The sequence below is a fragment of the Somniosus microcephalus genome, chromosome 11 (genome assembly GCF_052327205.1).
Source record: "Somniosus microcephalus isolate GS21.2 chromosome 11, FLI_Smic_1.0, whole genome shotgun sequence".
In the NCBI taxonomy this organism is placed as follows: domain Eukaryota; kingdom Metazoa; phylum Chordata; class Chondrichthyes; order Squaliformes; family Somniosidae; genus Somniosus; species Somniosus microcephalus.
The window spans coordinates 217,488,060-217,516,014 of record NC_140997.1 but is presented as its reverse complement, the minus strand read 5'-3'; the positions used below and the strand labels follow the sequence as shown (position 1 = coordinate 217,516,014).

General features: G+C 44.6%; 2 protein-coding genes across 2 annotated transcripts in view; both read right to left on the bottom strand.

The window, feature by feature from the left end:
* The window catches only part of slc26a6.2 (solute carrier family 26 member 6, tandem duplicate 2), a 208,508-nt gene extending 206,053 nt beyond the window's left edge, over positions 1-2,455 (bottom strand). Inside the window, exon 1 of the mRNA XM_086001956.1 lies at positions 2,375-2,455. The gene's annotated coding sequence lies outside the window, so the exon portion shown is untranslated. The remainder of the gene's footprint in view (positions 1-2,374) is intronic.
* Positions 112-27,955, bottom strand: part of celsr3 (cadherin, EGF LAG seven-pass G-type receptor 3) — a 383,004-nt gene continuing 355,160 nt past the window's right edge. The window contains exons 33-36 of the mRNA XM_086001957.1: positions 17,729-17,938; positions 14,136-15,165; positions 2,375-5,439; positions 112-1,295 (exon numbers count right to left, since the gene is read on the bottom strand). Of these exons, the coding sequence (XP_085858083.1) occupies positions 5,412-5,439; positions 14,136-15,165; positions 17,729-17,938 (1,268 nt within the window). The 3' untranslated portion in view covers positions 112-1,295; positions 2,375-5,411. The remainder of the gene's footprint in view (positions 1,296-2,374; positions 5,440-14,135; positions 15,166-17,728; positions 17,939-27,955) is intronic.

Sequence of the window (27,955 nt, the reverse complement as noted above, 5' to 3'; positions counted from 1 at the left end):
TCCGCCTCCCGATGATCTAAGTCCAGGCATGCTGGTGTGAGGATCTTCTCCATTATAAAAATGTTGTTAATAAAATTGATGCGCTATCAATTACTCATAAAAGACTGAGAGTTAGAAGAGTAACTAAAGGCTTTTATTAACAACAGAATGGAGGTCTGCCTCGAGTGGTCGACCGGTCCAGGATACCAAGGGCTGGGGAGCAGTCACCTTTATACTAGGACCTGTGGGAGGAGTCAGCCGAGGCATGTACACAGTGGAATACAAACAGGACAAACAGGAATACAAACAGTGGTTTACCACATATGGTTCGCTACATTTCAAATGATAATGTTACTATAACTTAATACAATGATAAAGATGTTACACAGGAGGACATGTGCATTTTAAAAACTCTAATGTAAGTAGATTGGTGTGGCATATTACTACTCCATTATCAATCAGCCAAGCTGACAGAAGGAGTGTTGCCCGGATAGTAAGATGTTCCATCTTGGAAGTGGGAGGGAGTGGGAAAGGAGAGGAGGGGGGAAAACTGACACTGTCCACCTCACTAATTTAAATCTGTTAACAGCCATGGTAACAGACAACTGTTTCTTGCAGATTAAGTGAAGTTCACCGATGATCTTGGGAGTATCTCTTTTCTCAATACTATCCAGTTCATTTACAAGTGCTCTGTGAACTGGAGGCATGGGGAAGTGATAATTTATACTGATGTGGGGGTCACACAATAGGTCGGGATTGTGGTGCTGTTAGATGGGTAATGTCATTTTTCTCCCTTCCTGCTGCAACACAATGGCACCATTAAGGACCAAGCTCCATGATCGTTTTCCAAACCAAGATTTGGAAAATTGACACTTCCGGTAGCTGGACACCTTAACGATACACTATACAGGAAACTGTGCAGCTAACTGGACAGATGGAATCACCTGCAATTCTCAGGCCCCAGGAAGACATCGGATGGTTGCATTATTACAGCTGTGCAGAAGGGTTGATAAAGGCAGCAAGTGACATTAGACAACAGTATTGCAGTAAAGCGTTTTTAATTAATACCATACCTACGCTCAAATACCGAGGCGACATGAGGAAACATCTTTTTACACAACGAGTGGTTAGGATTTGGAATGCACTGCCTGATAGGGTGGTGGATACAGATTCAATAGTAGCCTTCAAAAGGGAACTGGATAAATACTTGAAGGAGAAAAAGTTGCAGGGATATGGGGAAAGAGTGGGGGATTGCTCTTCGAAAGACCCGGCTCAGGCTCGATGGGCCGAATGACCTCCTTCTGTACTGCATCATTCTATGAAATAATGACATTAAGTCCATTCATTTTGATCTGCAATGTTCCAAATTTTTATACCACTTCTTGAAAATTATAAAGAAATGACTGAAAGAATGTAAGGAACCACATTTCTTTGTATTTATCCATTTATTGACTTTTTTCCACTCCTTACATCCAATGTCAGCATCAGTAGTCTCCCACGTCAGGGTAGAATAGGTATGCTTTAACCACACCGTACAAGAGTACCACCCTAGTGCCTCATTTCCATTTCATACACCATCCATCCCGTTAGTACTTTGCAACAGATTGCTCAATTGGATTGAAGTTATGAGCACCGCCATGTTGTGGGGCTCAGTTTCTATTGGGGGCTGGGTTCAAAATTCTCTGAACTCGTTAAATTAGCACCGTCAGAGAGAGGAGACTTGCGCCACCTCGGCCTGGATTGGGTTTGAACCCAGGACTCAGCGTGGAAACACCAGTGTTCCAACACACAGAACCACCCTAAACCTTTCCTCCACCTTCCTTTAGCCTGGACTGAGTTGTATCGCTTAACAAGAAGTAAGATGACTGAGTTCGAATTAACTGTGTCATCCCTTCCTTGACTGATACTACTTTTTAATCAAAGGTGGGCTATCTCGACTTTTTTAAAATTTTGGTGCAAAAAAGGCCACCACAGTCCTTAAAGTATTAAAGGAATAATGTGGACTGCACTGGCTTCAACCAGACTACCAAACGATGCTTGATCTTACTGGACAGTAATGGATTTTGAAAAAATCTGAAACTTTCTCCAGCTCTACCTTGCTGCACTCATTTTACACATCAAATTTTCAAGCTTCAGTAACACAAGACAGCTTCAAGTATTTTTTTGTTGCATTAATAAATTAAGGAAAAAATGCTCTTTATCACAATAACTTAAATCAGTAAAAAATAATAAGATAAAAATTTCATCTCTGAATTACAAAGATACAAAAATGTATAAAAAAGTTTTTTTCTCTCCTTTTCTTCCCCCCCCCCCCCCACCCCCCAGATGTTGGATCTGTTTGAAGGGAAGCTTTCATTTATTTGTTTTTAAAGCAAGGAAGAAAACCATCACTCACCAGCCACTGGTGTTCTGAAAGAAAAAAAAGCTGAAGCGTTATAATTTGAGACCGGTCGTAGTTTCTTCAACAGGAAATAATGAAGAGACAGTGAGGAGGGGAGTTTCCCAGTTTATAACCAAAGTTCTTATGTAAAATTAATGATTTCCAGGCAGCCAAAAGGTCAACAATAGGAGATCGCCCACAGTTGCATCTGGGCTGTCTGGTGACTTTTTGTTTGCAAGATATTTGTAGTCAGTAGAGCATGCTGTTCTGTACATGAAGTCAAGCTCCATATATAATATATTCTTTAAATAGGATAACTCCTGTAATTGTTAGAATGAGGAGCATTTATTTTTATAGGGCTAGTAATGATTCCTCTGCTATTGAACAAGGATTGTTCAATTTGGGAGTAGAGTTGTGTTAAATACGTAACTAATTCTTGAAGAAATTGCTTCAGTCAGTATTCCTAAAACTGCGTTCAAAGTGGCTGATGTGCAATATTTAAACCTATGTTCATCTAATCATTCATTCAACAACACATTTCCTGCAGATTGAACAGGAGTTCCATATGGTGAGTAAAACAAAAAATGGTGACTACCACTTTAACATTTGCCCTGCTCAGCAATCAGAAGCATTATATTTTGCTGTGGACACAACAAATGCTGTGGCTTTAAAGAGTCAGTATCACTATGGTAAAGAGTTTTGCAAGACAGTTTTACCATGCCTATGTCTAAAGGAGTGACCAGTGATATGGTAAGGGACAAGATTACATCGTTGCAACACCAATTACATATAGCTATGCAAATGGTTATTTTTTTAAAAACAATAATCATGATTAAAAATTTATATCAAGACATTAAAAACACAAAAAGCAGACTTCATTTATCTCACATAGTGGCTACATGGCTTTGCCCATAGGAGAAATGTAACGCACGGAGGAATTTATAATCACTGGAGTAAGACTCATTTTGGATTAGAAATCTCATCTATTTTGGCATATCTCACTCTTTAAAACACAGCAGCTCCACATGTTTAAATGAGTTCACGATCTGCTTTTTTGTCATAAATCTCACCAACAGCTCCTCAATGGTGTCAGGTCTGCTGAAAGGTTAATATTAGAGATACGTTAACTTATTTTTGTGTAATACACTTTGGTTAATGTAGAGAGTATATAACTTTAGATGAACTTAAAAGGGACAGTCTTGCTAATTTGGGGAGTTTCCATAAAAGTTTAACTGAGAACTGCCTCCTCCAAAAATGCAACTGAAATTCCACAATATTGGCCACCAGAGTAAGCTCGATCCTATACGTGTTGCAGCATGATTTGAATGTTGCATATTTGTCTTAGTTGGCAAGTAGCTAAAATATATAATTCATTACAAACCTTCAGGACACATTATGGTGCCAACGGCCTTGGTGAAAAAGGTGCTTACTGTGGGTATATCAAGGATAACGTGAATCAGAGGTTTAAAAGTGGGTAATCAAAGAAAGAATTGGGAAAACTGTGCTTAAAATAGATTTAAAAAGAAAAAATATTTTCAGTTAACAGTTCCAGCTGACACTGAAAACTAAAAGAGCACAAAAGCTAAGATCTGGTAAGCACATCATCTCAGTACAATTACAGGAACTGTACACCATTTGTATGTACTTTACGGATGATAGTCATCTGAGATTCTCAGCACAACTCGTCTTCTTTTGCTGTGGTGTGCATCAGTTTACTTTGTTAACAGCACATATGCATAGGATTTGCACTGAGACACACAGAAGCCATAAAGTACCTTACATGAACGAATTTAGCCAGTATGTTGTGTGTATATGAAAAACAGCCCTGTTGAGGATTTAGTGGAAAAAGTTTCCTGACACTATGGAGTGATGACTTCTGCTGTGAGGATGAATAGATTTATTTCCTAGACAAATTTATAGACCCTTCGTCTGTCATACTGGAGCATGTATAAGTGATCGACATGCCATAATAGTGCAGAAATGTCAAAATACCGTGATTAGAAACACACTTCATAAAAATAATAGCTTCATTATTTAAAAAGAAAACGTTTTATAGCTGGAGTGATTTTGTACGTTTTCTTCATGGTGACCTCATGATTGGCAAACTGTGTCATCTTCTCAGCTCACTTCAGATTAACCAGTCATCAGTGAGTACACACTCGAGTATGGCAGCGCAGTGTTTATTTGTGCAAGTGGGGGGAATTCACTCACAACAGCAGGATATTCAGTAACATGATCTATATGATGCAGATTGACAAGTGGCATAAACTGGGAAACTCCAAACACATCCATTGCATCATTTCCTCCTGAACGAGGAGATACTGGATTGCAAGTTTCAACAAATTGGCTTGCCAGTCCTCCATCTGGCCGTACTGGAGGATCCGAACTGCATTTTTTTGCTTATGTAAACGTTAATTGGAGTAAAGAAAACGCTCAACCAGTCCCGAATGCAATTATTACCCGATTAAAATTTACCACTTCCATTTGATAACAAGAGCCAGTAATTAATCCACCATAATGATTAGTGAGGATCCGAAGAAACATAGGCTGCTGTAAGTCTTGAACTTGAACACTAGAGGATGGCGGTAGTTTTCCTCCTTATCTAACCTGTCTACCCTGTTCTTGAAACTCTACAGAGTAAAATGGAAGTTGCTGATTATGGAGGAGATCATATCTCTCTCTCTCTCTCAAGTGGGTGCGAACATTAAATATTCTTCGTCTGGAATGTTCAATATTCTTTGCTTTTTTGGCACTCGTAATGGTGCCCACATCAGTGCGATTTCAGAGTTGATATTTTGTCCTCTGCTAGGAACTATTTTGAGAATGATGTAGTTTCCATTTTTCGTAGTGGTTGTGACCTTTTGTCGAACCCTTGACCCAATGGCTCTGCAGGCCGTGGCTGACTCCTTTGTCTTCTTTGATTCCTCGATTTTCCCTCATGCCATTAGGTTGAGTGATCTATTCCCATTTCTCAGTCACTTCAGTCTTCGAGCCACTTGCACCTTTGGGTATCCACAGAGACAGAACGCAGACACGGCAAAGGGATATTGCCTCAAGACTGTGCGTCAACTCTTGCCATTCTGTTTAAATAAAAGAAAATTAAGAACATACTTATTTTAACTTTAATCCCAAGAGCAGGCAGTAGTACATGCCAGAATTCTGGATGTTCAGCAAATAACTTGTCAGTCATGGTGCTTCTTTGCATCAGGGACCTGAAATGGGCTGATTGAAGAACTCCATGAAGATTCATCAGCCTCAGTTCTAGAGTACATTACAGACTTCTAATCATTACTTAATTCGATAACACCTCATTTGTGTACTGAAATTTTTCTTCTTTTCAAGTGCTCCTCATTTTTACTTGAAGGACAGTAGTTAAATTGAGGACAACTGACAATGTTATAATGTTACAGAGGAACCATACTGGATTCAACTACAGGCGGTGTGGGTGGGGGAAGGTTATCAATATTGAAACCATATGCTAGGACGGTAATACTCTTTAAAGTGGGCATGCAATTATAAGTGAGGATAGACATTTGCTTGAAGAACCAAGTGGTGCATTATTACTCAAGAATCAGATACAAGAAGTAAAAACCAAAATAACAACAGGAAACGCTGGAAAAACTCAGCAGGCCAGGCAGCATCAGTGGAGAGAGAAACAGAGTTAACGTTTCAGGCCGATGACCTTTTGTCAGAATTCTGTCAGGAGCTCTGACGAAAGGTCATCAACCTGAAACAGTAACTCTGTTTCTCTCTCCACTGATGCTGCCTGGCCTGCTGAGTTTTTCCAGCGTTTCCTGTTGTTATTTCGGATTTCCAGCATCCGCAGTATTTTGCTAAAGTAAAAACCAAACTCTGGTGAAAACCTTTCATACAGTTGAACCTCATTATAACAAATCCTTGTTATTGCAAACCACCTGCGAGGAGAGCGGACCTGGATGAAGCCTCCTGAAAGTCAGTACAGGAGATCAAATCTCAAACAAATTTAATACCAATGTTCCCTTTAAGCGGCGCGGCCGCACAGCGCTCTGGACTTCCCGTGCAGCCAGCTCTTCAATGGGAAAAACCGCGCATGCGCAATATTTTGAATGGGCCGTGCAGCCCCTTAAAGGGGCGACGCACCCCCAAAAAAAATTAACAGGAACATTCCTGAAGTTAGTTTTTCGATCTCAGTTATGCCATTGCACGGAGTGAAGGCCAGGTGCTTTCTCAAAAGGAGAAATGCAAAAATGGAGAACTGGTCACCTGGGCCTTGTTCTGTGCATTTCCTAGTTTGAACTACCAGCCTCGAGAAGGTTAGAGAATGGCACTAGTATTCCATAGAAGAATTAATTAGAACTGCATATAATGGGAGTGAATGAATCCATTAGAATTATATACAATGAGAATGAATTAGAGGGAATGTGGTCCAGTATAAATGTACAAGATAGGAGGTAATATGGTCCATTCGAATTCAGTTTGATATTTTGGAATTAAATATATAATGCAAATAAATTGGTTCAAGGAAATGCAATATAATAGGAATAAGAAACAAATTGGGCCAATAATATAAGAATGAATGCACATAAATGTCTTTTATTTCAGTACTCAATAATGAGAATAAATGCCATGAAATTCATACACTGAAATCCTGTGTGATGGGGGCGAATATAATTTCATTCATTTGAATTCCACTTAATGGGAGGGAATATAATCCACCAGAATTTTATACAGCTGTGAAGAATAGGGTTAGATTAAGAAGGCTTGGAGGAGGATCGTGTGAAGCTTAAATGCCGGAATAGACCAGTTGGGGCGAATGGCCTGTTTCTGAGCTGTAGACTCTAAGGGGGCGAAATTCAGTAGCGCCCAGGAAGGGGCGGTAACTTTTGAGAAGTTGGAAGTTTAGCGCCAGGCACTCATCAATCTGGCTGCCTGCTAAATTCAGTCTCAGTGCTCAAAGAATGCAAGGGAGCGCTAAATCAGGCGTTAATGGCGTAGGTGAGTGGCGTTAAGCCCCAAGCAATAACGAATGAGGTGTTGTGCAATCGGGAGTGAGCACTGGCACAGGCGCCTTCCAACCATTAAAGCGGGGGGGGCGCGGGCGTCACTGGAGTCTGCACACCAGCTCCCAATGATTCGGGGAGTTCAGAACGGCGATATGTTGTGGGATAAAATGCAAAGTCCTTTGACGGCCCGCCACACTCGGAGACTAAGCAGCCTTTATTTGGCTGCAGTTACATGAGGCTGGATTTTCATTGGGCCGTGGAGTCGGGATTGGAGGCGTGTGGGGGTATAAAATCCTGAAATCAGGGGTCCCGACCCCATCCCGCCTCCATGCCAGTTTCAAAGGAGGCGGGTACCCGACCCGCACTGGGACCAGCCTCCCAGAGGCGGGAAGGGGATTAGTGCCAATTAACTGCCTGTTAACAGGTAGTTAACAGGCAGTTTTTAGCCTAATCCTGATTTTCATTGTTGAAGTGTGGGATTCCCGACGGCTCCAAACCACGCCAAGTTAGCGAGGTGGGCCGTCGGGATGAAGGGCTTGGAGGGGTCGAGATGTCCGGTGTTCAGGTGAGTGATGGGTGCATGATTGCAGAGGTAAGTGTGTTTGGTCTATGTAAAGTGTTTGAAGAAGTTCTACTAACCTTTACTTACCTTTACAGCCTTCCTTCCTTCAGGTCTCCGGAGTCCCTCATCTCACCGGCACAGAAAGCAGAATGGCTGCCAGCTGTCAAAATCTGCAGCCTCTGCTTTATGTTCTGGGGAGATCTCTAAATCATCCTGAGAGGAAGGAATTAACCTGGAGTACAGATTGTCAGTGTTTGACAGCTTCAAACAGCTGTGAAATGCTGATATTTCATCTGTCAAAAGGTCTTGACAGATGAAATTTCAATCTGTGACATCACCTGTTGCCGGGTGGCCCTTAATTGGCCTGCTGAGCCCGCTGGGCGGGCTCAACAAGGTCAATCAAGTCAAAATCGCGTGGGTTGGCTAGAACTCTAAAAGTTGTAGTCTTGCCTCCTACCCGCCTCCTCAATGAAAATCCAGCCCATGGTGCGCTCTCTGCCACTCACAACTGACCTTATGAACGGAAGTTCTTTGACAGCGGGGGGGCATCCCTTTAAGTAGTGTCTCGCCAGCCGCCTGGTTCACGCCCCCGTTCCCTGGCGTGAGGCGCTACTGAAGTTTGCAGATTGGACACGATCTGCATGCCGAAAGGGACCGAGGCGTTAACTGTTATTGCCGACGCTACGGGGGTCAGTAAATTTGCCTCGCCGCGGTGCTACTGCCTGAGTACCCCGTTGGCGCCCCTGCCAGGTGCTAACTGGGGGCACTAACCTGCTGAATTTCTAACCTTAAGTAATTCTATGTAATTGGATATGATTTGTGTATTAGGCGTCTACCTCAATGAGACCAAACAGGATGGATCAACATTTTATGTACTGGAAGTGAATTGGAAGTGATTTGATCCCATTGAGCGTAACAGGATTCCAATCTACATTTGATGGGTATTATTGAATTATTAAACACCCCTAATTAGCGATATAGATTTATTTTATTTTCACAGCTGTGAATTAACACAACTTGGGGACTGTAAACTGAAAGTCAAACCTTATCATAATGAAGTTAGTTGTTACAAACCACAGCAATGCACAGAACCTGGTCCCAGATGAAAACTACATAAAAGATTAATAAGTTCAAACTTCACTGAAAATTGGCTTGCAACAAACTGTTAGTTATTTGCCTTCATGCCCAAGATAGATTCACAATCACAGACTGGAAAACTTGCATTCAAGGTAACACGTTTTATCCCAGTATCTTGAAATTGTTTGTGAATTTCACAGTGATTTGAGCAACATTAGTGCTATGAAATTGAATATTTTCGACTTTTTGGAACTCGCATCAAGCATTCCTTTATTAGACATAATAATATTAGCCAAATGTATAGTAACCTCAGAAAGATACTGCACAAATGTGATACTTGGGCCTAGAAATTGAGTTTGCGCTGCGCCAGGGCTTTAGCGCCGGAAGTTAGCGCCGGCGCTAAGTCCCTTTGCGCGCGCCAAAAATTCAGTAGCGCCGCGCCCAAACGGCTGCCGGCGCTACTGAAGGGTTTTAGCGCCTGAAAACTGGCGCAACGCGCCGCATTGCGGCGCTATTCCGGCGCCCGCTGCGGTGCGGCAGGCTCGGGAAGTGCAGGCCTCCTCCTTCCGTTAAGGAGGAGCTGCCTGCACCCGGCCGCGGCCCGCGCAAATCTCTTCAAAAATGAGCCCGGCACCTCGGACAAGTGCCGGGCTTGCATCTGTTCCGGGGGGGGGCGGGGGGAGAAGTCCGGGGAGGGAGCTGCGGGCAGGCGGCCGGCGGGAAAGCGGCCGGCCGCCGCGCCTCCTTAAAGCGCCGGCGCAGACTCCGGCAACACTCGTTTGCCGGAGTCTTAGTTGCGGCTGCCACTGGCGAGGCGGCCGCAACTGAATTTCGGCTTGGGGCCGGGTTACCACGGCAACCGGGACGCTGCGCACACCGATGACGTCATCGGTGCCGGCGCAGCGCTACCGGTCTACCGCCGCGGAAGGGCCCCAGGCAATTTAGGAACCGGCGCCAATTGCAGCGCTAGGCCCTCTAGCACCGCAAAATCGGTGCTAAGGGCACTGAATTTCTAGGCCTTGGCTTCTTCAAGTGAGACTGCCAACTTAGTGCTGAATTTTATGGGCAGCTCTGAGCTGTCTTGTGCCCACTGGGAATCAAGTTAAAGATGACCAAATTCATTATACTTGGGCTATATGCACCTTAATTTAATAACACTAGGCTGGATGCAACACAGATCCCAGGGCTGAACGGACAGCCTTCAAACCCATTCCACCACCCAGTGCTTCTATCTTTCAATCTCCAATCTAACATGATTTCTGCTTCCTTACATCTTTTTCTCTTTATCTATGCCAAGGAATTTTTTTTGCTAATTAAAAAGTAGTGTTTTCAGAATTAGCGGGAGAATAGGTAACACATTCATTAGATGTGATTTTTTAAAAATAACGAATTTAGTTAAGTGGAATTAAAATGCCAGATCTCATTTTACTGAGGACTCTTACATCTGATAGAAGAGATTTATAATACCTCAGCTAAAACTAGAAACTCAGTGTGTGGGAACTGTGCCCATATCCTAGCACTGTGATGCAGTGCACCAGTTCAGCAACACTCACCACCATTGTGCTGCATTATTGTATACATGTATTACATAGAACTTACAACACAGAAACCAGCCATTGGGCCCAACTAGTCTATGTCGGCGTTTATGCTCCACACGAGTGTCCTCCTACTCCGCGTCATCTAACCCTATTCTTCAAAAACTACCAGCTTGCTTTTCAGAATTCTGATGCCTAAAAATCCTTGACTGTTCTCTATTATCACTTACCTCCTCAACTATAAGAACATAAGAAATAGGAGCAGGAGTAGGTCAGTTGGTCCTTCGAGCCTGCTCCGCCATTCAATAAGATCATGGCTGATCTTCTACCTCATCTCCACTTTCCTGCACTATCCCCATATCCCTTGATTCCCTTAATATTCAAAAATCTATCGATCTCTGTCTTGAATATACTCAATGACTTGAGCCTCCACAGCCCTCTGGGGTAGAGAATTACAAAGATTCACCACCCTCTGAGTGAAGAAATTGCTCCTCATTTCAGTCCTAAATGGCCGACCCGTTATTCTGAGACTGTGCCCCCTGGTTCTAGAATCCTCAGCCAGGGGAAACATCCTCCCTGCATCTACCCTGTCAAGCCCTGTAAGAATTTTGTATGTTTCAATGAGATCACCTCTCATTCTTCTAAACTCTAGAGAATATAGGCCTAGTCTACTCAATCTCGCCTCATAGGACAATCCCCCCAGCCCAGGCACCAGTATGGGGAACCTCAGTTACTCTATGGTAAGGAGACCAAAACTGTACACAATACTCCAGGTGTGGTCTCACCAGGGCCCTATATAATTGCAGTAAGACATCTTTACTCTTGTACTCAAATCCTCTTGTAATAAAGGTCAACATACCATTTGCTATCTTAATTGGTTGATGTACCTGCATGTTAGCTTTCAGTGATTCATGTACAAGGACACATAGGTCCCTCTGAACACCAACATTTCCCAATCTCTCACCATTTAAAAAATACTCTGCTTTTCTATTTTTCCTACCAAAGTGGATAACTTGACATTTCTCCACATTATATTCCATTTGCCATGTTCTCGCCCACTCACTTAGCCTGTCGATATCCCCTTGAAGCCTCCTTGCATCCTCCTCACAACTTACATTCCCACTTAGCTTTATATCATCAGCAAACTTGGATATATTATATTTGGTCCCCTCATCCAAATCATTGATGTAGATTGTGACTAGCTGAGGCCCAAGCACTGATCCTTGCGGTACCCCACTAGTTACAGCCGTGAAGACAGACACAAAGTATTTGTTTAATTTCTCTGCCATTTCCTTATTCCCCATTATAATTTCTCCTGTCTCAGCCTGTAAGGGATCCACATTTACTTTTGCTAATCTTCTCCATTTTACATACCGATAGAAGCTTTTACAGTCTGTTTTTATGTCTCTCACTAGTTTACTCTCATATTCTATTTTCCCTTTCTTTATCAATTTCTTGGTCCTCCTTTGCTGAATTCTAAAATCCTCCCAATCCTCAGGCTTACTGCTCTTTTTGGCAACATTATAAGCCTCTTCCTTTGATCTAATACTATCTTTAACTTCTCTTGTTAGCCACGGTTGCAGCACTTTATCTGTGGAGATTTTGTGCCATAAAGGAATGTATATTTGTTGTAAATTATGTATTAATTCTTTAAATGCTAGCCATTGCTTGTCTACCGTAATATCTTTTAATGTAGTTTCCCAATCTACCTTAGTCAACTCGCCCCTCATACCTATGTAGTTTGCTTTGTTTCGACTTAAGACCCTAGTTTTGGATTTAACAAAATCACTTTCAAACTCAATATAAAATTCTATCATATTATGGTCACTCTTCTCTAAAGGCCCCTTTACTACAAGGTTATTAATTAACTCTTTCTCGTTGCACAATACTAGATCTAAAATAGCCTGTTCACTAGTTGGTTCCTCAACATATTGATCTAGAAAACTATCTTGCATACATTCCATGCATTCGTCCTCCACACTATTACAGCAAATTTGGTTTGCCCAGTCTATATGTAGATTAAAGTCCCCCATGATTACTGTATTACCCTTGTTGCATGCGTCTCTAATTTCCTGATTTATACTCTGCCCTACATTACAACTATGGTTTGGGTGCCTATAAACAACTCCCACCAATGTTTTCTGCCCCTTGCTGTTTCTTAGCTCCACCCAAACTGATTCTACTTCTTGATTTTCAGAGCTAAGATCCTTTCTCTCTACTGTCTTTATCCCATCCTTTATTATCAGGGCTACCCCGCCTTCTTTTCCATTTTGCCTATCTCTTCTAAAAGTTAAGTATCCTGGAATATTTAGTTCCCAACTGCGGCCAGTTTGCAACCACGGCTCAGTTATAAGTATTAGATCAAACCCGTTAATTTCTATCTGCGCTATTAATTCATCTATTTTGTTGCGAATGCTTCGCGCATTCAGATATAATGCCTTTAAGCTTTGACTTATCTCTATTTTTCCCGATGCCTTATTACCTTTGTTACTCTCTCTGTCTGTTCCTGACCCACTCTGCTTCTAGAGCCTTGACATTTCTCTCGTTGCTTTTAAATTTACTCTTTCCTGAATCCTTCCACCCTCCCCTTCATTAGTTTAAAGCCCTGTCTACTGCCCTAGTTATTTCATACTTCTTGATCTTGGAAATGTAAATTTGTTACCTATGTATTTGCCTGGATGGGATTTGATCCAGGATCATGTGATGAGACTGAAATCTCTCAGAAGGTTAAGAAAGACTTATTGTACTGTCTCTTACTCTAACTCATTGTTTCCCAGGACCGCAAAACTGCGGTACACCTCACCTTCTTTAGTCTTCCTTTCCTTCTACAATCTGCAGGCTTTTAAAATTCAAGCACGGTTAATGGCCACTTCTCGATTTATCTTGTCTTTTCTTTTACTCGCTTCAGCCTTGAAGGTCTGCTTTACTATGGGTCTTGGCCCTTAATCTTTATTTTCACTAAAAATCCTAGGTGAAAGGCCAAAGCCCATAGTGAAGGGCATGTCCAGGTTAAAAGGAGTAAATTTGGAAGAAATAATTAGTCGGCACCAGGCTTGGATTTTAAAAGTCTGCAGAAACAAAGGCTGAGGGGTTCCATAGTTTGAAGGTGCTGGAGGGAATCTTTTAATGAGTGCCCAATAAGGCAAGTCTGTTCTGCTCCAATTACTGGATATTAGTGCATTGGCACTGTAGTTCACAACTAGACCAGCAATCTAGCAGTACTTGCGATCCATATTACATACATCATTGCCACACTGGTATCAATCCACTACAGGAAACTTCCTTTTATCCGGCACGGACAGGACCGACGTGGTGCCGGTTTATCGAAAATTCCGGATAACCGAACGCTATAGTAAAAGATACGGAGCTCAGAGCTCTGTTTCAAGCAACAAACCCTGTTGCTTAACAGCTTCAGAACAATCGGCACAAGTTGCAAGCGTCTCTGTAGCTTAGCAACAGCTGCAGCTACACCCTTGCACAGCAACAAATGGAGTAAAAAAAGTAATAAAAGTTACCTGAACCTACTCCTGAATTTTGCCGGTTAACCGACTTTTCCGGTTATTTAGGGGCCGGTTAATCGAAAGTTTCCTGTAGTTTGGTGGTCTTAAGTTTGTACTTACTCTGAATCTGGAGAGATCTCTGAGATGCTGTGTGATGTTGCAGAGTGTGGGGGTGAAGGGCATGGGGCAGAGGTCATTGAGGATGTCTGTGCCCCAGAAGGGGTACAAGTCGTCTGTGGGGCAGAAGGAGTGGTGGTGGAGGGGGCAGAAGAAAGGGCGGAAGAATTAAAAGAAGCAAGGATGGAGGACAGGATATCCAACTGCTCTGTAGAAGGCTGTCGGCTAGGCAAGGGCCCTAATTGCTCTCTGGAAGGCTGTCTTCTGGGAAGAGTATTTAGTTGTTCCCTGGAGGGATGCCTGCTAGGCACTGCGTCCAAATGCTCTCTGGATAAGTATCTGCGAGACATTGAGTCGAGTTGCTCTCGAGAAGACTGCCGACTTGATGTTAGACCTAGTTGCTCCCTAGATGGTTGTCTTCTAGACAGTGTATCTAGATGTTCTCTGGAGGGTTGTCTACTTGACAGTGCCTCCAAATGCTCCCTGGATGCATGCCGACTGGGAACAGTGTCCATCTGCTCTCTAGACATCTGTCTATTGGGTACTGTGTTTAGCCATTCCCTGGACATTTGTCTTACAGGTAATGCATCTAGATGCTCTCTAGAACCATGCCTCCTTGGTATTGTGTCTAGCTGTTCTCTGGACCCATGTCGACTGGGTACTGTGTCCTGATGTTCTCTAGAAGCATGCCTGCTTGGGATTGTGTCTAGTTGTTCTCTGGACCCATGCCTGCTGGGAACAGTTTCTAGTCGTTCTCGAGATGCATGCCTGCTGGAGAGTGCGTCCAGCTGTTCCTTAGACATCTGCCTCCTAACTAGCATGTCCAATTGTTCGCGGGATGAATATCGGCTGGCCGGTTGAGACAGACTTCCAGCGCCTGAGTACATTCGGCCATAGGAGGCTGCCGGAACGACCCTGGGACCCAGCGTTGAAGTATTGTACCAAGGCAACTCGATCTGCATTCTGTTGATGGAAGTTAAGCTTTCGTTCTTCAGTGTCGCAGATGGGTATTGCATTCTGTTTTTCAGAATACCTAGATAAAACATATAAACATAGTCTACATAATTTTATGCTCATCAAGGTGAGATAATAATCCTGTCAAGTTAAATTATTTCCATTTTGCACCAGCCTCAATTGCAGGACAGGGCGCTATAGAGGCACAACAATTGATCTTAAGTGTCCCCGTGCTGGGCAGGGAAAAGCTGCTCAGGGTTCCCACTCCTGACTGCTATCTGATAACCTCCATTGTAAAGTGCATGTGTCTGAATGTTCAGTGAGGGCATGATCACATCTAGTTCTCCTACAATCAAACAGCTCACCAGTATTCACTGTCTATAATCACTTCTTCAGTGAGCTGAGGACTGACAGCACCCAAACAGATATACCAGCATTTTCAATGCTAGAAAGCCAATTAGGTCCAAAATAGAGGCTCCACTCCTTACACAGCATGCCTCTCACTCAATGGGAATTCAAATCAAGAGTTGAACGTGGCGGTTAGTATTCGCAATTTTCCAACCACTGTTTCAAGTGGGGTTTTGTAGCGCTCAGTACTAGGTCCCTTGCTTTTTGAGGTATATATCAATGATCTAGACTTGAATATAGGGGGTATGATTAAGAAGTTTGCAGATGATACTAAAATCGGCTGTGTGGTTGATACTGAAGAAGGAAGCTGTAGACTGCAGGAAGATATCAATAAATTGGTCAGGTGGGCAGAACAGTGGCAAATGGAATTCAATCCGGAGAAGTATGAGGTAATGCATTTGGGGAGGGCTAACAAGGAAAGGGAATACACATTGAATGGTAGAACACTGGGTAGTGTAGAGGAACAAAGTGACCTTGGAGTGCATGTCCACAGATCCCTGAAGGTAACAGGCCAGGTAGATAAGGTGGTTAAGAAGGCATATGGAATGCTTGCCTTTATTATCTGTGGCATAGAATACAAGAGCAGGGGGTTATGCTTCAACTGTATAAAACACTAGTTAGGCCTCAGCTAGAGTACTGCGTGCAGTTCTGGTCACCACATTACAGGAAAGATGTGATTGCACGAGAGAGGGTACAGAGGAGATTTACAAGGATGTTGCCGGGAGTAGAGAATCTTAGCTATGAGGAAAGACTGGATAGGCTGGGTCTGTTTTCCTTGGAACAGAGGCGGCTGAGGGGAGACCTTATTGAGGTGTATAAAATTATGAGGGGCATCGATAAAGTGGATAGAAAGGACCTATTTCCCTTAGCAGGGGGGTCAAAAACCAGGGGGCACAGATTTCAAGTAATTGGGGGAAGGTTTAAAGGGGATTTGAGAGGAAATTCTTCACCCAGAGGGTTGTGGGTGTCTGGAACTCACTGCCTGAAAGGGTGGTAGAGGCAGGAACCCTAACCACATTTAAAAAGTACTTGGATGTGCACTTGGGATGCTCTAACCTGCAGGGCTACGGACCAAGAGCTGGGAAGTGGGATTAGGCTGGATAGCTCTTTGTTGGCCGGCGCGGACACGATGGGCCGAAATGGCCTCCTTCCTTGCTGTAACTTTCTATGATTCTATGATTTTAATGTCCATGTAGTAGACTTATTTTGGCAAAATAGATGTATTATGATTTTTTAAGTAAAAATTAATAGAGAATTGTCATAACAAACCCTATCAAATACAGGGTTATTCAGTATGATGGAATATAGCAACCCTAACATTCAGAGAAGTTAAATTAACACAATTTACCATTACTGTAAAGCTTCAAGCTTTCACCTGAAGGCTTAAACTGAACACTTTGCCAAAGAAACATTTTGTTACAAGACTAATACAGTTCTAGGGGTTTAGATGACACTATTCAAACTTCGAGTGTGTCATAGCCTTATAATTTATGCAGGAGTGCAATAAGTCTGTAAAATACACATCTGTTCAAATCATGGGATTCAATGTGAGCCTGTCTTCTGCTAGAAGCGCCAGGTCAGGTAAAACAGAAATACGATAGAAAGACAATAAACTTCCTCGCTCCATGAATTTTACTTGCATTTATTGCAGAGAATGACAGAGTTTAGAGAATGATTCAAGACCAGAACATAATCCAGTCCATGTTTTAGCCTTGATATATGCCACTGCTCCTTATTGCGTATGTGCAACATATTGTCCTGGCCAATATTTATCCATCAACCAACTTCATTAAAAACACAGAGCCGGCACGGGCTCAATGGGCCGAATGGCCCCCTTCTGTGCTGTAACCATTCTATGATTTGGTTATTTGTGGTATCTTACTGTGCGCAAATTGGCTGCCACATTTCCTTACATTACAACAGTGACTAATGTTCAAAAGTACTTCATTGGCTGTGAAGTGCTTTGGGATGTCCTGAGGTCATGAAAGGCACTATCTAAATGCAAGACTTTTCTTATTTCTGGCGTATCCCACTACTCCCTACTTTGCATCCTTGATATATACTGTCATTTGTCACTGTATATCAATACATCCCACAGCTTTCTATAGACTATCCTGTGGATCTCCTCCACTTTACTTGTCCCCATAGTAGATCCTATATTTACAGCATCATTCCTCTAGTTCTTCATCATTGCTGAGGACACTTTTCACAAGTTTTTCTTTGTGACTCTTTACCTTTCCTCTGTCGCTCTTGTTTGAATTGATGGGTTGATGTATTCTCATCACCGCTCGCAATGGACGTGTCGGGTTGGTTGTTGTTAGTGGCATCCTTATTGAAATCAAGGCCCAGCTTTCTTTCTGAGCCCCACTTCTGCAGTGAGCAGGCATGAACTTCACACTCGCCCAGTGCTGGCCAATAGGATATTAAATCATTGCCATCACAATCTGTAAAATATAACGAAGCATTTTACAGGCACTGCCTGCGTCAAACAAAGCAAAGAGCAATTGCTGTGAAATTTTTACCACAGCAAAAAAACGGGAATTAGCACAAAAAGGCTGATATTCTGAGTTTCCGCTCTGGGTGCAGCGCTTCAGTTGGGTCGAAAGGAAGTTACAAAATTGAGCTGGCAGCTCTGTGTGCCCAAGGCACTGCACGGCACATTGTTTGCATAAAGAAATTTCAGGCTCGAGAATTATGCAAATAGATTCCTGGCTGGACTTCATTGGTTTTTGGCCATTTCCAGTCCTGATGAGGTTCAACCATATAAAACGGGCTCATAGCTATGCCGTTGATCTATTCTGCTCAAGTTGATACTTACTGCAAGATTTTTTTTCTCATTTACCATTGATATTTGTGCCGTCGGCTAACTCTATTTTGCACAGATTTTGCCAGGCTTGCAAGATCAGGGGGTAAAAAGTGTCCTTACAACTCCGCCTGTTTAACTGATCATTCAGTACTGTTCTCAAATGTGACAGGGGCTTCCCAATCAACACCGATTGATATTTTCCATACTATTTCCATTTGCGGTATATTTGCTTTCTTCTTCCTTTATGTGTTGTTTGTGGTGGTGAGCTGCAGTATTCTCAGGGGAGGGCAACATACCTGTAGTGCTGTACAAGCTCGAAACTCAAAAATACTGCAGGCTCGACATAGACAGCCCTGTCACCCTATATAAAACTTACCTTTAATTATACTGCTAAAATACATGAAGACAATTCAAGCTAATTCCTTCTCCTCTTCAATCCACCAAGAGATGTAAAGAGGATCCTTAATCTTTTTCATACGCCCACATGTCTGATAAATAAATGTCATTAACCTTCCACCAGAGACATAAACCACAGAAAAACTCACTTGAGAAGCCTGTTAAAAACTCACAAAATTGTTAACGAGTTATCAAATGGAATATAGTCCACCTGGACCACTAATAGCACGCCATCAGGTTGCTGTTTGTGTAATTACTATTACTGGGGCATTTTAGAGCACAAGAATTTTTTTCATTGCCCGACATATTTTAAAATGTAAAGAGGAATAAGGACGGGGCTGATGAGTACTGAACACCAAGGCAAATGCAGGATACCACTGGTGAACGTGAACCAGTGACACAGCACGTTACTTTACCATCGTGCTGCTCCAATTAGCAAAAGGACACTTTAGCCCCCATAATTGCTCAAAATGAGCACGCACTATAAGTCATCTACATTGAAAAGATTTGTTTTGAGGGGGTAAATTCTGAGCAAACACAAAGGATTTCTCCACAAGTAGGAAGCCAGAAATCTGAGGGCCAGTAAATTCCATAAGCTTGTCCACATTTTCTAGCAACCTTAGAGACTAGGTTGGTAGGAAACCTAAAGAATGGAGAAATGCCATTAAAAGAGGGGAAGGAAAGAAAAAAGGATAATAAATGCAATTAATTTAGAATCATACAGCACAGAATGAGGCCATTCGGCCAGTCATGCCTGTGCTGGCTTTTTGAAAGAACTGTCCAATTTAGTCCCACACCCCAGCTTTTTCCCCATAACGCTGCAAATTAGTCCTCTTCAAGTACATGTCCAATTGCCTTTTAAAAGTTCCTACAGAATCTGATTCCACCACCCTTTCAGGTAGTGCATTCCAGATCTTAACAACCCTCTGTCTGAAGAAATTTCTCTTCATATGCCCTCTAGTGCTTTTGACAATTATTTTAAATCTATGACCTCTGGTTACTGATCCATTTGCCAAAGGAAATAGTTTCTCCCTACTTGCTCTATTAAAACCCCTCATTATTTTGAATACTTCTATTGGGTCTCCCCATAACCTCCTCTGCTCTAAGGAGAACAATCCCAGCTCCTCCAATCACTGCACATAACTGAATTCCCTCATCCCTGGTATCATCCTAGTAAACCTCCTCTGTACCCACTCCAGGGCCTTGATATCCTTCTTAAAGTGTAGTGCCCACACAGTACACAATACTCCAGCTAAGGCCTAACCTGAGATTTGTAAAGGTTTAGCATGACTTCCTTGTTTTGGTATTCAATGCCCCTATTTACAAAGCCAAGTATCCCGTACACTTTCTTAACTGCCTTATCAACTTGCCCTGCCACATTCAAAGATTTGTGAATATCCAAGTCCCTCTGTTCTTGCACCCACCTCAAAATATTACCATTTAGATTATACTGCCTCTCCCTGTTGTTTCTCCCAAAGTGCATCACTTCACACTTATCCACATTAAACTGCATCCGCCATGTCTCTGCCCATTTCATCAGTCTGTCTATGTCCTCCTGAAGTCTGCTACTATCATGCTCACTATTTACTACATTGCCAAGTTTTTTTTTACTGTCGCAAACTTCATTATTGTACTTCCTATACCCAAGTTCAGGTCGTTTATATATAACTAGAAAAGCAATGGTCCCAATATTGACCCCTGGGGGACCCCACTGCATATTTCCCCCCAGTCAGAAAAACATCCGTTCACCACTACTCTCTGCCTCCTATCCTCTAACCAATTATGTACACAAGTTACCACCATCCCTTTAATATGTCCGTAATGAGGTACTTTATCAAATGCCTTTTGAAAGTCCAGATATACAACATATACTGCACTACCTTCATCAATCCTCTCTGTTACTTCATCAAAGAACTCAATCAGGTTAGTCAGACACAATTTGCCTTTCACAAATCCATGCTGGCTGTCCATTATTAACCCATGCTTCTCCAACAGAGAATTAATTTTTTCCTTGACAATGGTCTCTAGCAGTTTCCCCACCACTGACGTTAGACTGATTGGCTTGTAGTTAACAGTTCTATCCCTCGCCCCCTTTTTGAACAACGGTATAATATTTGCAGTCCTCCAGTCCTCTGGACCAGGTGACTTATTAACTTTGAGTGATGCCAACCTATTTAGCACCTCCTATCTATTTTATCCTATCCAATATCTCTACTTCCCCCCTCCTCTACGCCAACATTAACTTCATCCTTTTCTCTTGTGAAAAGATGCAAAGTACTCATTCAGTACCTCAGTCATGCCCTCTGCCTCCACAAGAAGATCGGCCCCACCATTCCTTTAACTATCCTTTTACTTTTAATATGTTTATGAAAGATTTTTGGGTTCCCTTTTATGCTACCTGCTAATTTTTTCTCATACTCTCTTTGTCCTTCTTGTATCCTTTTTCAATTTCCCCCTGCACTCTCTATATTCTGCCTGGTTTTTGATTGTATTCTGGACCTGATATTTGTCATAAAACTCCTTTTTCTGTTTTATTATAACCTCTATTTCCTTTGTCATCCAGAGAGCTTTGGATGCCCCATCTTTCCTCCACATTGAAATATGCTTGGTTTGTACCTGAACTATCTCCGCTTTGAAGGTCTGCCATTGCTCATTTACTGTTTTCCAGTCCACCTGTGCTAGATCCTTTCTCAAATCACTGAAATTGGCTCTCTTCCAGTTGGGTATTTTCACTTTTGATTTTTCTTTGTCCCTTTCCATAACTACGTTAAACCTAATTATATTATGATTACTATTACCCAGATGTTCTCCCACTGAAAAACACTCCACTTGTCCTACTTCATTCCCCAGAACTAGATTCAGAACTTGCGCAAACATATAATTTATATATCAAAGTCCCACTCCACCAACCAGTGGGTTACTCCACACTGCAAAACTGGCTGTAATTTGGCAGTCACACTTTTTTCTTGTTGCTGTTGGTTCTTCCAACCCTTCTGAATGCTCTGAATCCAGCTGGCGCACAGGTTCCAGCAGCCTACAGTAGTTGACCCAAGTAGTTATTCTTCATGCGTGAGCTGAGTTAGTGTCAGTAGGTATTAGACCATGGAGGTTATGCACAGATGAGCCTGATCTTTCTCTTGCCTGATGTCCACACACATGAATTTGGTCCAAACATGTTAAATGTTTGTACGATAACACTTGCAGTGTAATTTCCAGGCTATACGCTTCTCAAGGGTTCCCGTACAGCTTGCTGTAATTTATTTACAAGAGCTGTTTTACATCTCCACTAATAGGAGCTTTTAAGAGGGTGTCAAGACATTTAAAACACTGTGTACACCAGTGAATAATGAGGTGCTAAGCTGCTGCTCAGATGAACAATTAACAGATTAGCATTTACAAAGGGGAGATGCGATTGATTAATATGCTGCTCGTGTGCATTTATAAAACTATATTCTTTATTATACACTTAATGTATCGAGTTACTACTGAAACCAGAGAAAGGACAACAGCAGTTAGTTCCTCCAGAAGCCAAGTGCAGCAGCCCTTGCTCCTAACAGGCAATACATTTATTGGAAAAAAAAATCACAATTCTAATTTTAATCTTGATACTAACCTTGTCAAAAAACAGCAAATTATTCTAGTCTTGAAGCAGAACTATGCTTATTTGAATGGCTATATAATTCCAAATGTAAGAAAACATGGTCAGATGTTCTTGTTCCTATGCCTGGGGTTATTGGGTGACCTGGGCACAGCGAAGACAAGAAAACTGGGTGGGGAGGAGCTCATATCCACAAGGGGAAAACAGCCCAATTTTCCATCCATTCAGTTAACCAGTGGAAAATCGCGTAGGACCCATTAGGGAAGCGTGCTTATCCTTCTCTGATTTTCCTCTTTGCATTGCACCCAGGCAACCCAATAGCCACAGATTGCGGGAATGGCAAAATCTGTCCATTTACTAACGTTTCACAATTGCTGCTGCTTGCTGCGTTTTATGTTTTAAAACGGCTGGTCATAGGCAGTCTAGCAGATGCTTTATGTAGAATTTAATGCCTGTCCTAGTCTTGTACTGATATCTTTAATTGGGACTACTAACCATAGCTCATGATGTAACTGAGATAGAACACTATGATGCAGGGGAAGGGGAAGAGGGCAGAGTCCTATAGTATATCCTCGTTTTGAACAACTTTACATGGACTCAATATTTTTTGCCCAAATTCATTTCCAATTTTGTTAATGCAGAGCTATTCATATCATCTACAGTGCCAATGTGACACATCTATTCCTGAAACCAACCATCCTTGTGACTTCTCTGTGAAACTGTGCAATTAGGACCAAACTGCAGATCTAGTCTAATTTCCCTTAGAGACCTTAGCAACAAGCAGCAGTATTTACATAGTTCAGCTTCCAGCAGATCCGCATTTACAGTGGCTGCCTGGCAGGAAGTGTAAAAGTCTTGCCCAAGAGAGAATTGTGCGCCTGCCTGGTTACAGGTGAGCTAGAGCTTTATCCCAATAGTTAAACACTTAGGCCTAGAAATTGGGTATAGCCCCGCTTGAGGCGTTAGAACTGGTGGAGCGCTAAGTTTATAGCCAGACGAAAGTTATCGCTGCCTGGCGAGATATTGGGTTGCATCGCCCCCAAAGGGGATTGAGGCGCTAATTCAGCCGTTGCACGGTGCTCTTAAGGCGCAAAAGTTCAGGCGCTACTCAACATCGACGCGGACGGGCGCAGCGCAGGTGATTTCAATTACGGGAAACCACGAGACCTCCAGGCGCCGGCCGGCTCTTAAAGGGGTGGGTCAGTCAGCCTGAGCTTCAACACCCAACGCCCTGTAGGCCTCAGAATCGGTGCTCGCCCTTGTCTGGCGTTACAAACTTGTTCAGCATGGAGAAGGTTAGACAGAGAGCAGAGCGTTTCAGCACTGAGGCTCTGCTCTTCTCTGCGACGGGATCTCCGTTTGGCTCTTCAACCTTGTTATTCTTTTGTCCGATCGCAGCCCTGCCTTCGATCTAGTTCCTTTTCTCTCCAGTTTTGAAGAAGGGTCAAACCCGAAACGTCAACTCAAATTTCTCTCCACGGATGTTGCCTGACTTGCTGAGTTTTTCCAGCATTTTCTGTTGTTATTCTGGACCACTTGGTGGCTGCAGTTGAACGCCGTCGAGAGGTCCTGTATCCGGATAATGGCAAGAGGCCGAATCAGAAGGCTTACCGACGATCTTGGAGGGAGGTTGCTGTGAGGGTCAACTCCAGCAGCATGGCGACCAGGACCCCTGTTCAGTGCAGGAAGAAATTCAACGACCTCACACGGATCGTTAGGGTGAGTGATGGTTTAGCAAACTTCTGATTCCCTCCATCTGCAGCTGACTTCGGGCACCCTGCTGCAATGATGCCCCAATGGCCATCTGTCAGCATGCACCCATGGCCCTTTCTGGGCACACATGGACAGATGTCTCAAGGCCTCATGTAAGGGCTCTTGCACCATGGGGGGCATGCGATGATGTCTCAAGGCCTCATGTAAGGGTTCTTGCACCATGGGGGGCATGCGATGATCTCTCAAGGCATCATGTTACAGAACTTCCCCTTCTTTCCCCTGCAGTCCAAGCTGGCGATGATCCGAAAGGAGCAGCGTCGAACCGGTGGCGGACCTCCACAAGTGGTCACTCTCACGGAGCTGGAGGAGAGAGTGCACCAGATACTTGGAGGACGTCTGTCTGATCCTGTGACCACTGCATCTGCCGACCCCATTACCGACAGCGAGGGTAAGACTCTCACCTTTTCCACCTGTTGCCTTCCACTTGGTCCCCCCGCCAGCATGCATCCTCAGTGTGCAGCCATGTCAGAGCCTTGCCGCAATCTGGCATGCCTTTCAGCAAAGCTGTCCTTTTGCTAAAGCCACTCTTCCACCTCCCACTTTCAGATGAAGCAGCACCAACTCGGGCGCAACGCGCTGAAGCTGCCAGTGCCAGTGCCACCGGAGGCGAGGACCAGGAGGAATCCGGACCAGCCGTTGCAGAATCCGGGGAGCTGACACATCTACAGACTGGGGATAGTAGTCCCCTGGAGGGGAGGGGGGGGGCTCTGAGGCTGAACCAGTTGCCGGACCAAGCGGCATGCAGCAACGCACGGGGGATAGGCAAGTTCGGCCACCGTCTCCCCGGAGGGCAAGGCAGGTCGTGATGACTGCTGCACAGAATGCAGATGAGGTGCGTCGCCTGGCTGAGATGAGCAAACAGGCCCGGGTCAGACACACGGAGCTGATGGCTGCAGTCGAGAAGATGCCTGAGTCAATAGATTCATTGGCTAAGAGTATGTTGGACTTCGGGGCAACAATGGAGAGGACTCTCCAGGGCTTTGGGGCAACAATGGACAGGACTCTCCAGGTGTTCGGGGCAACAATGGACAGGTCTATCCAGGGCTTCGGGGCAACAATGGACAGGACTATCCAGGGCTTCGGCCCAACAATGGAGAGGACTGTCCATGGCTTTGAGTCGGCTATGGAAAGGACTGTTCAGGGCTTCGGACAATCCCTGGAAAGGTCTGTGCAGGGCTTGTCCGAGGCAGTGGAGCGGTCGGCTCCTGCCTTGTCCGAAGCAATGGGAAGAACTGTCCAGGTCTTCTCCGAAGCACTGGCACCTGGCACACAGGTCCTCACTGTTGCCACGCAGTCACTTGCTGGGCTCCTCCACAGCCAGATTGACGCAATGCGATCTCTCACTGTAGCCACCCTCTCTGCATCAGTTAGGATCACCCCGGGCCCTTCCAGTCCCATACAAGGCCAGGAATCAGTGGAGCATGCGATTGTGGCGGATGAGCCGAGCCGCTCCCCTCAGATAGCCAGTGTGTCGTCCGGCCATGGTGCAGGTGTCCTCTCTCGGCAGGAGACCATTGCACATGCCAGTGCTGGGACGCCTGCATTGCAGCTGCCACCACCTGCAGGCCACACTGCTTCCAGCCATGGTCACATCAAGCATCCTGCGTCCGCACCCTCCAAGCCCAGAGGTCGGCCAGGCCGTCCCTCAGGGGCTTCTGCGCTTCCAGACAGTCAGCAGGCGTCCCCCAGCCTTGAGGCCGCCACTGGGGTCCAATTACGTAGGAGCAGCAGGGAGGGAAGGGGCTGGGCGCGAAAGAGAAGTCGCTCTCCCTCAAGGGGCCAGTTGTAGAGGGAGGTGCTGAGACGTTTGTTTGTCCAAATTCAAGGACACCCTCACCTGTTGTTATATTTGCAGAAGGTTTGTTGAGTTTTGCGGCTTGGCCGAACAGTTCACAGTTATTTTGAAAGTTATGGTTTCTGTTGACAGTACGTTGTTTAGCTGTAATGAAAGACTTTTGTGCCAATAAACAGAAGTTTCAATGTGGCATGGTGCATGTGACTAGTTTCAGTGATGCTGGCATTCAGAGGCCCTCAAACATCCAAAGTGCGCATGAGTTAAGACTCTCATCATTCCGCCACAGGGGTCTCGACACGAGTCCAGATGAGCCTCTGACGTATGGCCCTTCCACTTTCAGCAGCCCTTCCATCTTCCTCCTCCGCCTCCTCCACCTGCTCTTCCTCCTCCTCCTCTTCCTCCTGCTCTTCCTCCTCCTCCTCCTCCTCCTGCTCTTCCTCCTCCTCCTCCTCCTCATACTCCTCCTCCTCCTCATACTCCTCCTCCTCCGCCTGCTCTGCTGGTCGTTGAGGGACAGCTGGAAATGGCTGGGTGCGTCGATTCGCCAAGTTGTGGAGCATGCAGCAGACGACGACGATGTGTCCCACTTGCTGCGGCGAGTACTGCAGGGATCCCCCCGAATCTTCCAGACATAGGAAACGCTTTTTGACAACACCAATAGTGTGCTGTTTACTGTGCCTGGTCGCCTGATGGCCGCTGCTGATCAGCTCTTCTGCTGGGGTGTCGGCCACACGGAGTGTTGTCATCAGCCATGGCCAGAGAGGATAGCCCTTGTCCCCAGTAAGCCAGCCTTGTCTTCGAGGCAGCCCCTCAAAAAGGTAACAAACTGAGGTCAACCGCAGGATAAAGGCACCGTGGCTGCACCCTGGGAAATGCGCGGTGACTGCCATGATGATTTGGCGGTGGTCACAGACCAGCTGCATGTTGAGGGAGTGGAACCCCTTGCGGTTGCGGAAGTCCTAAGGATGATGGCATGGCGCCCTCAAAGCCACGTGTGTGCTGTCACTCGCCCCCTGCACCGTGGGGAAGTCCGCAATAGAAGCGACACCCTGTGCGCCCTCCGCCTGCTTGTGCAGGGTCCGAGGGAAGGTAATGAATTGACGCCTTCGCCTATAAAGGGCATCTGTAACTTGCCGGATGCAACAGTGGACTGCAACCTGAGCGACAGTCGCAATGTCCCCAATGGCTGACTGAAAGGATCCGTTGGCATAAAAATGGAGGCCATCAGTCAGTTTAGCCATCACGGACAGAGAGGTTCTGCAGCGTTCACGCGGCTGCAGATCCTGACCAAGCAGGTGGCACAGATCAGTAACAATGTCCCTCCAGAATCGGAGCCTTCCCAAACACTGCTCCTCTGACATGTCAAGGCTTGTCACCTGCTGCCTAAAGACCCTCGCAGCTTCCCGTCGGATTGGCCGGCCTCCATTGCCCCTCCTCCTTCTAGCCAATCCCGGCCCTCTCTCCCGCCGTCTCTCTGCCCCTTCAGTGTTGGGCAATGAGGCCGTCGCCCTCCAAACAAGCTCTCATTCCGATGCCAGTTGGTCAAAAGGCTTTTAGGTGTAGTGCTGCAAGTGCTTCGGACAGGTTTGAAGGTCCCAAGTACTGTAAAGCTAAATTCCCAGAACTCCGCTCCACATCAGCTTGCCAACTCTCTCTAGCAACGATCGCAATGAGCAGGCCAAGTGGCAGAAGATTCTGCACTAAAGCTGTCCCCTTTAAATAGCGCCCCCCTACTCCGAGAAGGGCCTGTTAGCCCTCCCTCGAACTGTCACTAATAGCGCTGGGCGCTAAGGCTCCGGGCGCCACCCAATATGCGCTCAGGCGCTCCTAAAAGGCGTTGCACACTGAAATGACGTCATGATCTACTTGCGCTCGCGGGCGCGCGCAAACACTTAGCGCAGGCGCAAAATGTATAGTCAATATCTGAGTTGTCGCTATCTTCATAGCGAACGCCCCAACATAGGGTATCGCCCCAATTCTAGGTCTCTTTAGGCACTCAGCGCCGGCGCTACCAACTGAATTTCTAGGCCTTAAATATTTAAGAAGTGGGGAGGAGAGAAACCCTGTTCTCTACACATTTAAATGGAGGTTAG